We start from the raw sequence: 17034 nt of genomic DNA, 5'->3' as shown, positions 1-17034 counted from the left end.
CAAAATGTTGTTTTATTGGGAGAGGAAAAACTTATTTTAATCTTCCCTTTCAGCAATTTCAAACCAATTGTATTAAAATACTTACTTTCTCTTGTATTCTGCAGCTCTTCAGCATATCAAAAGTATTAAACTCATAGCGAAGTTAACTGAACTAAGAGCTTGCCCATCAAACTGATTATAAAAAATTCCTTGTAAAGCTAATGTAATGCTGGGAACATAGTGTTTAGTTATAAACATTTACATATCTAGCAAACAGACTGGCGACCTGTCCAAGGTGTACCCCGCCTCTCGCCCAGTGAATGTTGGAGATAGGCACCAGCAACCCCCGCGACCCCATGAGGGATTAAGCGGTTTGGAAAATGGATGGATGGATGGATGGATATCTAGCAAAATCCTTTCCTAACCTGAGTGCCTAACCATACTTTTAGTTTACTAAACTTCTTTTGGTATTTACAGTGTTATTGTTAGTCAGTTGAAATTCTATACACATAATGGATACAATTCTACAGCAAACTATTCTTTCCTATTGCAAGTAAAATGTAAACATCAGTTTTTGTTATTTTGGTCAAAGAAAGAAACCAGAAATCTGTCTAGCGCCTATGAGGTGCTAGACAGCCGCAGATTGCAATCGCTCTTTAATGTGTATTTCCCTCTGCAGTTGCAACAACTCTACACTTTCGCCCTTACCCCTAGATTCTATATTCTCTGTTCTTGGTCCATTCTGTCCACATACATGCACGTCTGGCCGACTGAGCAACAATGTTGTGATTTTAATTAATGAAAAAACTTTCAATATTCTAAGTCACTACTCTGAATGTAACCATCAAAGGACCTGCTGTTCACTGTCAAATTACAAAACAACTCCTATTTTCTGTTCTGGTCCGCCAGACTCCGGCCTGGTCAATCTCCACAATTGTTGTATCAAACAGAAAAAGAACGGCAATAACCTGTGGCTTGTCAAAAGTTAAATAGTCTAAATAGAGCTTGTTAACCATAAATGTTTATTGTGAATAAATTATTCACAATAGCCATATGCCATCTGGACTGACTGACCTACTTCCTGATTCACTGTTTCTTTTATCTTCTCTTTTGTCATGGTCTTCATCAGTTCCTTAAAGTGTATTTGTTTCTCCTTCTTTGGTATCCAACCTCACACCCAATTCCCAACAAACCCATTCATTTGCCTCCTCTTTAGCATATTACCACTACTTTGTAAATGTTTCATTGCCCAGAATACTGCCCTTTTTTGGCCAACCAGTTTTTAGTTGAACACTGTCCTGCTTGTTCATGTTCCACTACCAAGTATCCTTCATTCTTCTTCCCAAGGAATACACTTCCGCACTCCTGCTATAAGTTCCGCCCATTTGGTAACTCTTCCCTACGACGCAAATAGCCACAGGGACAGTCGTCTGCATTGTCCATGGCTTTGCAGTAATCCCTCATACTGAGCAAGCATGGAGCGACAGCGGAAAGAAAAACTCCCCATTAACAGGAAGGTATATGTCATCTTTGGCATTTCCTTGGCATTAGTAGTACAGGAATACTGTCATGATTTTGTCTTGGATGAACCCAGACAGAGCACGCACACACAGAGCTGGTTTAAGAGAGTTTATTGCAAGCAGTGGAAGATGACGATGACATGAACCAGAGTCAGTTACCGGACAGAGATGTAGGATGTAGGAGCTGGCTGGCAGGAGCAGAGTGGAGAGACTGACCAGGAAACGGGAAAGCTGCGCTGCTACAGAACCGGGAGTGAAGCCAGAGTCCATGAAAACGGTAACAGAGGTACAGAGTCCAGCAGCGCAGCAAACAGGAACACAACAGGACAAACGGAAACCAAGGCGGAAGGACAGGAGAAACTACCTAACCAGGGTGAACCAAAATAAAGAGGAAAAACGAAAGCAAACAAAATAAAAATGTCTAATACGCTGGTAAACAAAAGGGCTTCTAATAAACGCTATATTTTTGCCCATTCATTCACAGTCCAGCCAAAGCCCTTTCTTGTAAATTTTGAATACTCCCAACAGTTCTTTTTATGCTTGTTGCTGGGTTTTCTTCACTACTGCTTTTAATTCTGATCCAGTATGAAAGTGAAATTTTAACCCATCTGATTTCTAAAGGAGTTTCTCCAGCCTCTACTAAAATAGCATTAATAGTCTTAGTTACTCCAGTAGCTATTTGTAATGCCCTATATTGTAATTTATCTACTATATGTAATAATGATTTTGCTGCTGGTCCATTTATCATACATCCATAGTCTATTGCTGAACTCATAAGTGCCCTGTAAATATTCAGTAGGGACTCCTTATCAGCCCCCCAATCATTCACAGCCACGGCATTCATGAGATTTATTACTTTCTTGCATTTTGTTTCTAACTGCTTAATATGCATTTTCCATGTATATGAACTATCTAGCCATAATCCTAAATATTTGAATTCTGCTACTCTTTTTATAGGTTGATCATATAATTTTATTTCTCCTATATCAATATTTCTTTGATTACTGAAAATCTTATAACAGGATTTACTTACTGACAATTTGAATCCCTATTCATATGACCATTTTTCTATTTTATTAACTGCTCTCTTTATATTTTTCACTACATGCGATACATTCCTTCCCCTCATCTATATGGCTCCATCAGCTGCATATAGTGCTGATTTAATGCATTCATCTAGATTTAAAAATATATAATTAATCATAATGTTAAATAGTACAGGACTAATGACACTCCCTTGAGGAGTGTCATTTCCTACTTTAAAATCTCTTGAATACTCTTCCCCAACTCTAACTCTAATTTTCCTATCTGCAAAGAAACTTGCTATCCAGTTATACATTCTTCCACCCATTTCCATATTTTCCATCTTAATCGGTAAACTTTCCCTCCACATTGAATCATATGCTTTTTCTTTATCAAAGAATACTGCTATTATCAATTCCTTAATTTTTAGTCCTTTTTCTATATTACTAATTCTCACCAATGCATCCATTGTAGACCTTCCTGTTCTAAATCCACATTGATAGTTACTGAATATCTGCCTCTGCTCTAACATAAACCCCAATCTTTTTAATAATATTTTCTCCATCCATTTACATAAGTGGGATGTCAATGCTATAGGTCTGTAATTATTTGGGTCTGTAGAATCTTTTCCTGGTTTATAAAATGGGAGGATTGTTGCGGTTTTCCATTTATTTGGAACTTCACCTTCTCTCCAAATTTTATTAAAAAGTTGTAATGTTAATTTTAATGTTGCTTCCGGTAACCTTCTAAACATTGCACAACATAGATAGACTATCCTCTCCTGGAGCTGAGTATCCAGTATCTTTAATATCTGTTTTTATTTCATTCATACTTATTTCTTTATCTAATGCTGAAACCGATCTTTCTTTTTGTAAATAATAAATTTTTTGAGTTTTTTTTTTTTTTATTCCTATGTGTTGTGCCAGTTCAGACGTGACAGAAAGCGGGCACCGCATTCGGGACGTAACGGACTGCGTTACCCATGATGCAATGTGGTCAAAATGGCCACCAACTCATGTGGTCAAAATGGCCACCAACTCCCATCATGCAATGTGGTCAAAATGGCCACCAACTCCCATCACGCAACACGGCAAAATGGCCGCCGATCAAGATAAGGTTGCTATGGTGATGGCTATAAAAGCCGATCACCCACGAAAATCTTTCTTCTTCCCTGGCTGTTAGCCAACCCGAGAAGACACAGCTGTTTCCGTTGGGGTGATTCCCCGCCACGTGTTCGATTGCTCGCTGGACCGAGATTTTTCGACGCAACGGTTATTCCCTGCTTGTTATAACAGGAGGTCGACTTAAATAAGTACTTTTAAATTCCCTCTGATCAAAAGACTGAGAGACGCCGCATCTCCCAGTGATCGAAGAGGACCCCGCTTTGTCTGGCCAACAAAGCGACCGAACCCGGAGGAAGAAACGAAGGAGCTTTTTCCCCGTCCCGCCGCAGCCTGCGGAAAACTGCGCTCGTCAAGACGCGTCCAGAAAGCCGCAACACTCGGAGCGCTCCAAATCCAGCCCCGAGGCACCTCAAAGTAACGGGGTTTTTCCCCTTTTATTTCTGTTTCACCAACAGGGTGTTTAGAAGTGCCTGGGCAGGCGTAGAACTTTGTAGGTGTTGGTTAATGCTTTTATTCCACGACGAAGTTGGAATTATTTTGCTGAACATTTTCTTTGTATGTGCATGCATTTTACAATTGATTTGCTGTGTTTGATTTGTGATTCATCAATAACCCCGCCGTGGGTTACTGCTTCATTTATTTTCATCTTTTCCCCTGCTTTCCCCCCCTCTCTCTTTCCGCTCTTCTTATCGATTTAATCTTTTGTCCGAGCAAGTCGCGGGCTTTGCTTTAAACTCCCAGTTAACTGCCCCCTCTCGAAGCGAGGCATTATCCTATCAGCGTAAGCGTGGTTACGTCATTAGGACCTCCCCTCATACGTCATCGTAGCAGCCATCTTGGGAGGGTGACGTATATCTGAACTGTAGGTAGCTTAGCTGAACTAGCTTTGTGTAAGACATCAAAGCGTCCAGTGAGATTCCCGAAGCTGTTCTGTCTGTCAATGCTGATACGTGAAATGCCGGTGTTTCGAGGGCGGTGTTAAACAACTTTGAGTTAAGTTAAGATCTGCTAACCGCTCATTTTAATCCATTGTTTATTTTTGTTTTGTTCTTTATTTCCACATATATATTTTGCATGTTTTAGTTTAGTAATGAGTAAGAATTCCAAAGTTGTTTTGAATCAGAGAATTACTGTAACAGGGAATTGCTTTTGGTTCAATAAAACCACGACTGCGGAATAGACATTGTTTTGTGTTCAGTCCAATTCACAGTTACATGGTTATTCAGAAATCAGAGCTAACCTCCTTTGGAGTTAACATCTGATATTAATACAGAGACAATATCATTGGATGGTGATAAGGAATAAGGATTTAAACTCTAATTGCAGTTACATTGGGGTTCTCACAGCCTGCTGGATAAACCTGGTCGGTTAACAGTCCGACCTGATCATTTATTCCAGCATAAATGAGTTCATAACAGCAAATTAACTAATACATTAGTGGTATAAATACTTATAAGCTTATAGCTAACATCACCACCATTTGAACTATATTTGTTATAGCGGAATTTTGAGTTGAATGATTTATTATTTAAATTATAATACCAAATTATAATTAATAATAATAATAAGCATATTCAACCAGCTTATGGCATAATATATGTATATTTCCTAAGTGCTCCCCACTATGCACTGCTGCAAATGCCTCACCCAAAACGTCTGCCTTATCTTTATTTAACACCACAATTTCTTGACCGCCAACCAGTGCTGGAATTCTAACTTGACTTCTTTTCCCACCCATCTTCTTGAACATTGGCCACACATTTTGCAGTTTAACTTCTGCTCCTATTGAAGAACAATAATTTCTCCAAGTTTCCTTCTTAGCCTCTTTAATTATTTTACAAGCTTTTGCCCGTTTCTTCTTATATTTAATAAGATTTTCTCCTGTCAAATTTTTCTGTAAAGTATTAAATGCTTTATTTGATTTTTTTAATCACTCTACTACAATCCTCATTCCACTACGGCAGAGGAGTGAAGGCAGGGGGAGGCTTATGCAGGGAGGCTGGCAGGTGAAGTGAGTCTGGCTAATTAATGACCAACAGGTGTGACTGACTGCAGAGGGAGTGAAGGGCCGTTTCTCAATTCACGAGAACGCTAGTCCGTACTCTGTTCTCGGTAAGAACACAGGAAGATCGGACTTGACGAGAACGCGAGCACGCAGCACGTATTGTGTATTGGAACAGAAGTATACTTGTGTACTCGTGACGTCATCACACTCACAGCTCTTGAGCATTTCTTTAACGTTCAAAACTATTTATACACTACACCATCATATCTTATTGAAAACGTTTTTTTTTTTATTAATTTCTAAAAAGTATTAAAAAAATCTACAAAAATTACAGAATTGTGGGTATAAAACCAGCAATAGCGGGAATTTCTTTGTGGGGAGTTGTAATTGTTGTAGTTGCAGAGGCGATTGAATCTTCTGTAAAAATCAACACTTTGTAGAAGCAAAATGAGCGATACGAGCAAAATTGCTGTTGCTTCGGTCATTGGTCAGCTTTACCAGCAGGCTGAAGAGGAGGTGATGCAATTAAGGAGGCAAATCCGAGCAAGGAGAAGATTGATGCGGCAGAGGAGGCTCAGAAGGCAGGCTTTGCTCACCCATCTATTGCCAACTGGTAGGCATTTTAAGATTGACAGCCTATTTCCTACTTTTATCTTTAAAAAAACATTGAGGATGGTATTAAAAATGTGATCAGGTTGAAATTGTGACTATTTTTCCTATAAATAATTAAAATGAAGACCCAATTTTAGCATTAATAACAGTATGACAGTAGAGTTAAGCTACTTTATCGCACCTACTGACCTTCACAGCATTGATCATTAAGAAAGGGGAAAAAAACATATTTTTATGTCTGTCCACCTTTACAGGGATTAATCTATAAATTATGTGCAGTTAGTTCAGCTCATTTTTCCAGTGAAATGGTAAAAATACCAGAGAAGGGAAGCCATTTGTTACATTTACTACTATCCATTTGACCTTTTCTTTCTTGAGAACTATAATAATCTCCATGTTAAGCAGTTATAGTTTTATATTGTGAAAAGGTGAGAAGTGAAAAAACAATTATGGTAACATTTGGCATTTTTTATTTACAGGAAGAAACAGAAACAAAATATGTGAGGATAAACACCTCTGTGCCAATCCTCCAAATATTTTTTAATGAAGGGGACCTGAAACCAGCCTTCAGGCTAAACAGGGCCACCATCATCCTCCTCCTTCAGCTGCTGCCCATCCAGAAGGTCCATGGATGGCCACAGGAGTTAGAGGTGCTGGTGACCCTCTGCATCCTATAGGGAAACAGCTTGCCAGTAAGATCTCTTACCTTCTTGTCCTTAAATAGAGCCAACAATGACACACAATTGATACATAGATTATATTAATTGATAGAAGATTAAGATATATCAGCATATTACCTAAATTACAAGTTAATTTTATATTTGGTACAGATCAAGTGGAGGCATGCTAAGGTGAGAAACATCACTGAGCGCGCCTTTGGGGGTCTGAAGACACGGTGGGGTTCCATCTTCTTAAGGGCGCTGTAGGTCCGCCTGACGTATGCCCCAAAAGTAATCGCCGCCTGTTGCATTCTCCACAAAATTAGTATAGAGGCAGGGGACCAGCTAGACATGGAGGATGAGGAGGTTGATCCAGAGGAGGACGGCCATTTGGCGGCTGAAGACGGGGAGCTGCTCCAGCTGGCTGCATGTTTAAGTGAACATGACTACACCTGACCTAATGTAGATCAGTTCTAGTCATGTCCACATGCTGCTTCATTTCATTTTTTTCACCACCTGTAAAAATACATTAAATAACCAGTAATCCATTCCAACTATTTTTAATTGTAAGTTTATAGGCATTGTCTATTTGTATGAGATCTTAATAGGTGTTATGTCTTTGTTATATACCATGTTAGTAACTGTTAATAATTTGTTATATATATTACACCTTCATTCTGTTCCAAAGATAAAACATTTATATAAAATAAATGTCTGTTATTTTCATATACTATTATTACTATTGTTTTCTTTCCTTCTTTCTCCTCTCAATTATTCGTGTCCTTACTCAGAAGAAACTCACTTAGATAGGAAAAACATTTGTAGATTTTATTTATTTAATAATTTTATATGCTGCTGTCGTCCTTGGCAGACATTTACAATTTATTCCAGCAAGTATTGAGTTAATAAAGCAACACACGTCAGTCCGATAAACAAAAACAAATAAATCAGAACCAGCGGTACTATGCACACTACTTGGCCGACAGAAGTGTACTAAAGACGTACTAACATCAGCCCTGGCTGCGGGTTCTCTCGGAGGTCTGCGGGTCACTCTGCTCCGTTCAACGTCTGACTTTTTTTTTAAATTACGTACTAACTCTGTAAACAGGCCACATAGGGAAGCTTAAAAGTATAATGTTCTCACCTCAAACGATCTGAAAATGTACTTTTGAAGAACAACAACAGCAGCAGAAAAGGGAATTTTTAACTTACCGCTGTGAGCTCTGTTTGCACCGTCTCGAATTAAGCTGCGGCCGCGGTGCATTCTGGGCAAGCGGTCAGTCTGAAGAACGCACAAGTCTGCTCTGATGCATGCTCGATAAAGAGGGCGGGCGAGAACAACATCCGGGGAATTCGGCGCATTCTCGGTTTGGCGTTCTCGGCAATTGGAACAGTGCTCAGGCTGAGGCTGATGACGTGTCACGAGCACACGAGACCGCTCAAGAACACATATTGAGAAACGGCCAAGGAGAGCTGAGTGAGGGGGAGGAGGAAACTGAAAACTAACAATAAATGAGGCCAGAACATAACTAAACCCTGACAAGGAGGAAGAACTGAAATAGTAGTGAACAAAAACCCGATCAAAACTGAACCCTGACAAATACCTTTCATCGTGTGGGCATTTTTAGTTTTGCTTACCATCATACTATCCAAACAACACAGTTTATTCACAAACTGAGCAACAGATTTATTTCCAGAAATATCTCCTTAACTGCTGTTTCTATTTTTTCAGATGCATGTGAGCTCAGATTGGACCTGAACACAGCAAACAAACATGTCCTCCTAAAAGAGAACAACACTAAAGCAGAAGTTGTGAGTCAGGAGCTTCCATATCCTGATCACCCTGACAGAATGGATTTACTCTATGGGGTGTTGTGTACACATGGTTTGACTGGTCGCTGTTACTGGGAGGTTGAGAGGAAAGGATGGCTTTCCATAGGAGTTGCTTACAAAGGAATGGAACGGAAGCAAACAAATAATGAGAGCAGATGTGGAAGGAATGACAAGTCCTGGGCTCTGTTTTCTCTTGATAATCAGTTCTCTGCGTGGCATAATGATGAAGCAAAATCATTCAATGCGCCCGACTCACCTGTTCCAGAGAGAGTAGCTGTATATCTGGATTGGTATTCTGGTACTCTGTCTTTCTACAGAGTCACTGCAGAGACACTGATCCACATCCACACCTTCCACACTACATTTACAGAGCCTGTTTACCCCATCTTTGGCTTTAGGGCTTATTCTGCAATGTCTCTGTGTCACATGTCAGAAAAATCACTGGAACTCCAAATGGTTCCCTCTGAATGAACAAGAAGAGAAATGGAATGACTAAAGAGGCCTCCATGCACTGCATGTTAATGGAGTACATTAGTGATGATAGAGACAAGGAGCAAAAGCCAAAGCCCGAAGGGAAACAGTTGTGATTTTTCAACAGGAGCCAAAGCATATGTAATTTAAAGTCGTAAGCACCAACTAATACAATAAAAACTAGATTTGCTCAAAACATCTATTGTAATTGTTTTAGAAGTAATCATATCTTTAGAATGTTAAATATTAAATTCAGGGTTTTAGCAAACAAAATACAGATTTTTAACCTTGTTTAACATCAGTTGTGGGCACAGTCACCCTAAACTGAAAATAAATAATTGCAGAGCCAACTTTTCATTCAGAGGTTTAGAAACGGTTTGGGGACTGGTTAGCATCCACTTTATTATATTTTGTTATGTTTTATTATATTGTAGATGTTATGGGACTGTCCCCTTTGGGACATTTAATTAGCATGGGAAAACATGTTTCTACACAGCAATGATTAAACAGATTTTCATTTGTGTTTTTCAAGTCAAAAAATGGTGCATATTAAACAATATTGATATTGATGTTACAACAGTAAGTAACTCAAAGCAGAGTTCATGCCAAATTTCCCCATTGTGGGACAATAAAGGAATATCTTATCTTATGCATTGTGCCTGATTTTATACACCCCATTTCCATTATTTGCATGTGTGAGTAGATCATTTTGGTAATATAGTGCATATGTTGGAGCTCCTGTTCCACCATTTCCTTTAAACCAGGAGTTCTCAAATTGTGTCAACACTTTAAAAATAAATATATTTAAAATAATAAAGTACCAAACTAATACATAGAATATAGAAGGTGAAGGCTATAGTTCCACATTCATGTACAGTAGGTGGCGGTATGCACCATTGATATTTTTGTTCCGAATAAGAAAAATTATTGTGCTGTTTCTAGAATTGAAGACGTCAAAGATATGGGTACATAGCTGCCGCCTGAAAAGGAAGCCAGAGGTGTCCCAAATGTGGTGCTGATCATAAATTTGAAGAATGTAAAGATGATGTGCTGGAAAATTGCTGTAACTGTGGTGGTAAACACAGAGTGGCATATGAGAAGGTCAGGAAAAGGGCAGTATAAATCCAACAACTTAAAACAATCAATAAGATAAACTGTCCAGAGGCATTGAAGAGGGTTGAAAAAAATAATAAAAGTTGGAGAATTTATCATGAACCAGCATAAGTTTGGACAGGTATACACAGATAGGCCCTTTGACTTGGAATATATAATAGTAGACGTTTGGACTGAAGATGGAAAAATTTATTTTCTAAACAGACCTGCAACTTTTTTTGCCCCCTCTTCGGGGTCTTGAGTAACTAAACTTGACAGAGTGTGCATATTGGCTCACAGCATCTTAAGCCCTAAGTGATGAAGCGGGTTAAAGGAGCCCAGAGAGATCGATCTGATGTGGAGGTAGATGCTGTCTCAAGACTTATATAGGTTATCTAGCAAGCAAACTGTGGGGGAAGGTGAAATTTTACACCTCAGGCAGTTTGATAAGTCCTTACATATCTGGACCCAGAACCTCTGAACAGGTGTACATAACTATAGTGCATGAATATAATTGTCAGTATTATTGCCTGTGCACTGTGGACATATTAGATTGAGCAAAACCCATCCTGAACAATCTTTGACCTGTATAGTGTGCTCTGAGAAGGATTTTGTTTTGTATTAGTTGTAAATTCGGGTTTCTAGGCAATTCAAAAGTTCTTTAAACATATCTGAGACCAAGTGTTTTGTTCAAAGCTGAACAAATCTTCCCGTTTCATAAGGAAGACATATTGAATCATCTAGTTTAGACAGTGTCCTGTATAATTTAGATAGTTCTGTGGGGTTTAGATCCAGGAACTCTAATACATTTACTGGAATTTGTAAACCACCATTAATTAGTTTAATTTATTTTTATTACAGATTTAATTAGTCAATATTCTGAAAAAATATTTTTATTAAAACCTTATTGTATATTTAATCTATCAAATGTGATAAACTCAGTTCCTTCAAATATATGTTCCAGGTATTCAATACCTTTACTCTTCCAGTAAGGAAAGTTTATCATATTTTTTTGTGAGATGTCAGGATTATTCTAGATGGGTATACGGCTGCATGGCGTAAGTGATGACTCCATCATTTTAAGAAACTCCCACCATGCTGTCAGAGAAGGGCTGATGTTGCTTAATTTTTAGAGCATGGATGCCGTTTTATAATTTAACTGATAAATGACTAAATGGAAGTCAGAGTCAGCTGGCATTAATGCACCCAACAGGGAACCTACTGCACAAACGCATCAGTAAGATCCGGGGCGGTGCGAGCCATTTTGGGCCCTGAACACAAATGCTGTGTGGTACCCCCCACATGAAAATGAACAATACAGAATTTGTCATTTTTCTACTTATTTCCAAAACAACTTCTCAACTGTAATGTTTTGAAAACAGTTGCAATACGTAAGAGAAATTAAAATCCTGAAAAAAATAATTTTATATCAACAATGGTGCATATACACTCACAAGATAACTGTTTTACCTATCAAGGAAGAAAATTGTCAAAGACAATAGCTTTTAGGCGAGAGAACAAATAAAGTAGAATAGGTAATATCAATGGTGCATACCGCCACCTACTGTACATGAATGTGGAACTATAGCCTTCACCTTCTCTCAGCACCTGAGAGGGAGGTAATATCTATACAATGAATAAAATGCAACAGGTAGGGTATTAGAAAACCTGGGCTCATTCTATAAAGTGCTCTTAGAATGACTTATTTTTTGTCCTGTTTTCATGTTAAATTTGTTTGATGAAAACCCCTAAAAACATGAGAAATGGGGTGACTGGCAAATATGCCGCTTTAGACTGAGCATTGCATTTTGCTATACCCTGCAGGTGAGACTAGCCACACCTCCCTCTCAGGTGCTGAAAGACCACTCTCCAACCCCCAGAGTGCAGGTGCGCCTACACTCACACCCATGCAGCTCTCAGTGACCATTGGCTTCGCAAATTATGTTTTTTGTGGTGGTGGGGAATCGTAGATAAAAACAGGTTTGCTCATACAGCATGGGGTGTCCGGTCAGATGACAAGCACAACACAAAGATTTCTCACAGGATCATTCAGATATCAGATGTGAAATCTTGCAAAACCTCTCAAGATGAAATGTGAATTCAGAGAAAACATTGATGACGAGGAACGATAATGCCGATAGTTTGTGGACTGATTTTAACAGAAGAAAAGCCAATGTTGGTTAAGAGAGCCGTGTTTCCCTCACTGCACGTTCTGACTGGCTACATGTCACATTCAACAGGTTGCATGCTCCCTTGTCCTCGGGGAACACTGGGCCTAGACAATCCAACGTGTTGAATATCCCAGACTTGAGGTTGGAGTGGTCCCGTTTTACCAAGCGAACCAGATCAACACTCAGCAGGGACAGCTCATTAAGATAGTTAGGGCTTGTTGGAAGGGAAAGATCGGGACCAATTATCCTGCTGTGTGTCAGCCTTAAGAGACCGATTTTAGTTTGTGTTCACCATTAGTCTGGCAGTGGTCAGCGTGGGCCTCTCCATAACTGGGGGCCAAGGATAGCTGCTCGTAGCTATGCTTGGATGTTCATTTAGCATGAGCATGGAGCATGTTTCAAAGCTCTCATGGAGAGGACATCAACAGCCTGACTGAATGCATCACTGACTACATGAACTTCTGTGTGGAGAGCATTGTGCCTACACGACGGCTACGATGCTTTCCAAACAACCCCCGCTGGGTGACCCCTGAGCTGAAAGTCCTCCTGAACCAGAAGAAGAGGGCTTTCTACTCAGGGGACAGAGAGGAGCAGCGTAGAGTCCAGCGGGAGCTCCAGTGGAAGATCAGGGCAGCAAAGAAGGACTATGGGAAGAAGATGGAGGAGCAGCTGGCACAGAACAACGTCAGGGATGTGTGGAGAGGTCTGAAGAACATCTCCGGCTTCGGGCAGAGGACCAGCAGGGCTGCAGATGGAGACACCAAGACTGCAGATGAGTTGAACTCATTCTTCACTCGGTTCGACTCCCCCCACACTGGCCCCCTCCTTGCCCTCAACTCTCCACATGTCTCCAACCACCAGCACTCCAGAGACCTACCATCCCCCCCACCGCCACTCCGATCAACGACTGACCCATCCACACCTTCAGCAATACCTTCCTCCCCCCTCACAGTCACACCAATGCAGGTGAGGGGACAGCTGACGAGGCTGAAACAAAGGAAAGCCTCAGGACCGGACGGCATCCCCCCCAGGCTGCTGAGGACCTGTGCAGATGAGCTCTGTGAGGTCCTCAGCTACATCTACAACCTGAGCCTCAGCCTGGGGGTGGTGCCCACCCTGTGGAAGACCTCCTGTGTGGTACCGGTTCCCAAAACACCGCACGCCAGGGAACCGGCCGACTTCAGACCAGTCTCCCTGACCTCCCACCTGATGAAGACCATGGAGCGCCTCATCCTAGCTCACCTGCGCACTGTGGTGAGCCCCACCCTGGACCCGCTGCAGTTCGCCTACCAGCCCAACATCGGAGTAGAGGATGCCATCATCTACCTGCTGCAGCGGGCGCTAACCCACCTGGAGACCACCGGGAGCGCTGTGAGAGTCATGTTCTTTGACTTCTCCAGCGCTTTCAACACCATCAGACCGGTGCTGCTGAGGGGGAAGCTGGAGGACGCTGGGGTGGACAAACATCTGGCTGACTGGACCATGGACTACCTCACTGACCGCCCTCAGTACGTGCGGCTGCACGGCTGTCAGTCAGAGGTGGCACTCTGCAGCACCGGGGCCCCCCAGGGCACCGTCCTGTCTCCGTTTCTCTTCACCCTCTACACCTCGGACTTCACCTACAACACGGACAGCTGCCACCTTCAGAAGTTCTCCGACGACTCGGCCATTGTGGGCTGTGTGTCTGAGGGAAACGAGCTGGAGTACCGGTCGGTCATCATGGACTTTGTGGACTGGTGTGAGAAAAACCATCTGTGCTTAAACACCAGTAAGACCAAGGAGATGGTGATCGACTTCAGGAGAAGACCCCCACCACACTCACCTGTGAACATCCAGGGGGAGGACATAGAAACTGTGGAGAGTTTCAAATACCTGGGTGTTCACGTCAACAATAAGCTGGACTGGACACATAACACCGACGCCCTGTATAAGAAGGGCCAGAGCCGGCTCCACCTCCTGAGGAGGCTGAGGTCCTTTGGAGTGAGCCGGCCTCTGCTAAAAACTTTTTATGACTCTGTGGTGGCCTCAGCCCTCCTCTACGCTGTCGTCTGCTGGGCTCCTGGCAGCACAGAGCGGGACAGAAAGAGGCTTAACAAGTTAGTGAGGAAGGCCACTTCTGTCCTGGGCTGCCCTCTGGACTCTGTGGAGGAAGTAGCTGAGAGGAGGGTGTTGTCCAAGTTCACATCCATCATGGACAACACCTTCCACCCGCTGCACCAGACTGTAGAGGAGCTGAGCAGCTCCTTTAGTGCCAGACTTAGACATCCTGTCTGTAAAAAGGAGCGCTACCGGAGGTCATTTATTCCTGCTGCTATAAGATTTTACAATGCTGCACTATAACTGTGACCATAACTGTAATAATTAATGTGCAATAACCAATGTGCAATAATCTATTTAATACACTGTCCTACAACCCGTGCAATAATCCTGATGTAGTGACTTCTGCTGCTATCATCACCTGAACATAAGTCAGCACACATGTATGTATGTATGTATGTATGTACAAATGTATACAATGTATATGCACGTACATACGCGTAGGTGCGTATATAGATATGTTTATATAAATATATATATATATAAATATAAATATATATATATAAATATATAAATATAAATATATATATATATATATATAGACCACTAAGAATGTAAATGAGACATCATATGCCCATTCCTATTTCCTTTTTTTTTTTTTTTTTGTATTTTTTTGGTATTCTTTCTGATCCATTGTATATATGAAGATTCACTGTATATGATTGAATGCACCTTCCCTACTCTGCACCTTCTTGTATGAGCCGATGTGACGAGTGAATTTCTCCATTGTGAGATCAATAAAGACTATCTTATCTTATCTTTACATTCCAATAAGTGAAAGGTTTTTGATAAGGTCTCTTAAGTTTGACCTTTTTCACAAATACTTAAAGGCTACCAGACATCAGATTTTCTACTCCATGTTTAGCATCAAACCCATGTGTGTACCCAGTATTGCAGCTATGGGCCTTTAATATATTTGCACGGTACTAAATTGTTTTCAATGGACATGAAACAGCTTTGGAGATGATTTTGCAAAGGATACTCAAAACATTATGGACAACCTGAGCAGACTGTTGAACAGTGCCTTCAGTCAGTGGCTTCTCCAGATCAGCTGCAAGACAGCTACAGGAGGTCCTTCCTGCCATCTACAACTGGATGAAGAACCCCCTATAACATCAGTCATGTTAATATTAAACTTACCTTTTATATCATTTTTGAAATGAATTATGAAAGCAACCATCCCCTTAACACATTAGTTAAATTAACATCACGTTGATTTCCAGATTTCCACTACTGTGATTTTAGTAAAGAGTAACCAAAATGCACCATTTTAGTCATGCCATTAGGTCCCCGCTGGCAAAATCTATGTACTAAACCAAGCAAGCATTTACCATTAGCACCATGAAGCACTAATACCCAGTCAACCTTACCGTTTTATTAAATTTGAGCTTATTCTTCATGTTTGAAGTTAGAAATAATGGAAGTGCAAGAAAGGACAGTCACCAAAACAATTTAATGTCCAGGATGGTTCATTTCATGATGGCTTTCACATTTACACAGTGGAATAATGTGTAGTTGAGTCTTGAGTCAGGTTGAGCAAACAGAACAAGGTGTGGGGCTGAGCAGGGCATTAATCAGCTCTTCCGTTCATGCAGATCAGCCTGCAGGCACAGAACATACAGATGTCAGCATTTCAACTTCCATTTTGAACAATCAATGCAGTTTTTTACAAGCTAGATGTTTCAGGTCTTCAGTCAGATTTTGGTAAACTGGTTTTACTTAAACCTGTGCCAAAGTCCTGAGTTTCTCTCCCAATACCATGATTCCACAGCAGAGAGAAGGGGTCTCTGCCATGGCAGTACAAGATTGGGCCAACATTTGTTCATCAAACACGTCTGACCCACCTGTCAGTCTGAGCCCCAGCCTGGGCAGCTGCCGCCCCCTGCTGGTCAGCAGCTCTTCCTGCTGAGGGAGGAAAAAGCAGTCAGTGGGTTTAATGCCTGAAGTGTGGACAGGATCTGTGGCGACAGGCCGTCCTGCTCAGGGTTTGCTTTCACCACGGCTTTAGTCAGCATAATGTGTTAAATTCCGTCATCACGGCGTGCAGCCCAGCTTTAATCTGACCAGAACATTTCCTCACACTGACCTGCTGCCGGTCTGGGGTGGGAAGCAGCAGCGGGACAGCCAGGACGAAGGAAGCAGAGGCTCCACCTGCAACAACATGATTCATGTTCACAACATCTTCCATGGTCCAACAAAAGATGTCAACTCTGCCTTTAGTAAAACATCTGGAGCAGGGATGCAACCTCCAGTCTGAGGACCGCTGTGCTGCTCTGTTCCAGCGCGCACACACACACACACACACACACACACACACACACACACACACACACACACACACACACACACCTAATGGCTGAGTGATAGACAGCCAGTCTCTCCAGAGTCCTGCTAGATTCAGTTATTGACCGTGGCGTGCTGAAGCAGAGCACTCCGAAAGCTGGAGGA

The 17034-nt window shown here is 41.4% G+C and overlaps 1 protein-coding gene and 1 long non-coding RNA gene across 4 annotated transcripts in view; one reads left to right on the top strand and one right to left on the bottom strand.

The window, feature by feature from the left end:
- LOC110367139 (NLR family CARD domain-containing protein 3-like) overlaps positions 1–11177 on the top strand; it is a 47124-nt gene extending 35947 nt beyond the window's left edge. For both annotated transcript variants that reach the window (XM_036130124.1, XM_036130123.1), the window contains exon 9: positions 8655–11177. In XM_036130124.1, the coding sequence (XP_035986017.1) occupies positions 8655–9226 (572 nt within the window). In that variant the 3' untranslated portion in view covers positions 9227–11177. The remainder of the gene's footprint in view (positions 1–8654) is intronic.
- A 4843-nt stretch (positions 11178–16020) lies between these two features.
- The window catches only part of LOC105935718, a 4049-nt gene continuing 3035 nt past the window's right edge, over positions 16021–17034 (bottom strand). The window contains exons 3-5 of one of the 2 annotated variants that reach the window (XR_002428982.2): positions 16673–16737; positions 16431–16491; positions 16021–16187 (exon numbers count right to left, since the gene is read on the bottom strand). This is a non-coding gene — a long non-coding RNA (uncharacterized LOC105935718). The remainder of the gene's footprint in view (positions 16188–16430; positions 16492–16672; positions 16738–17034) is intronic. The other variant, XR_002428983.2, reaches the window with a different exon arrangement.

This window comes from Fundulus heteroclitus, unplaced genomic scaffold (assembly GCF_011125445.2).
Source record: "Fundulus heteroclitus isolate FHET01 unplaced genomic scaffold, MU-UCD_Fhet_4.1 scaffold_28, whole genome shotgun sequence".
Lineage (NCBI taxonomy): Eukaryota > Metazoa > Chordata > Actinopteri > Cyprinodontiformes > Fundulidae > Fundulus > Fundulus heteroclitus.
Note: the sequence above shows the minus strand (reverse complement) of the source record. Positions and strands in the feature narration are given on the sequence as shown.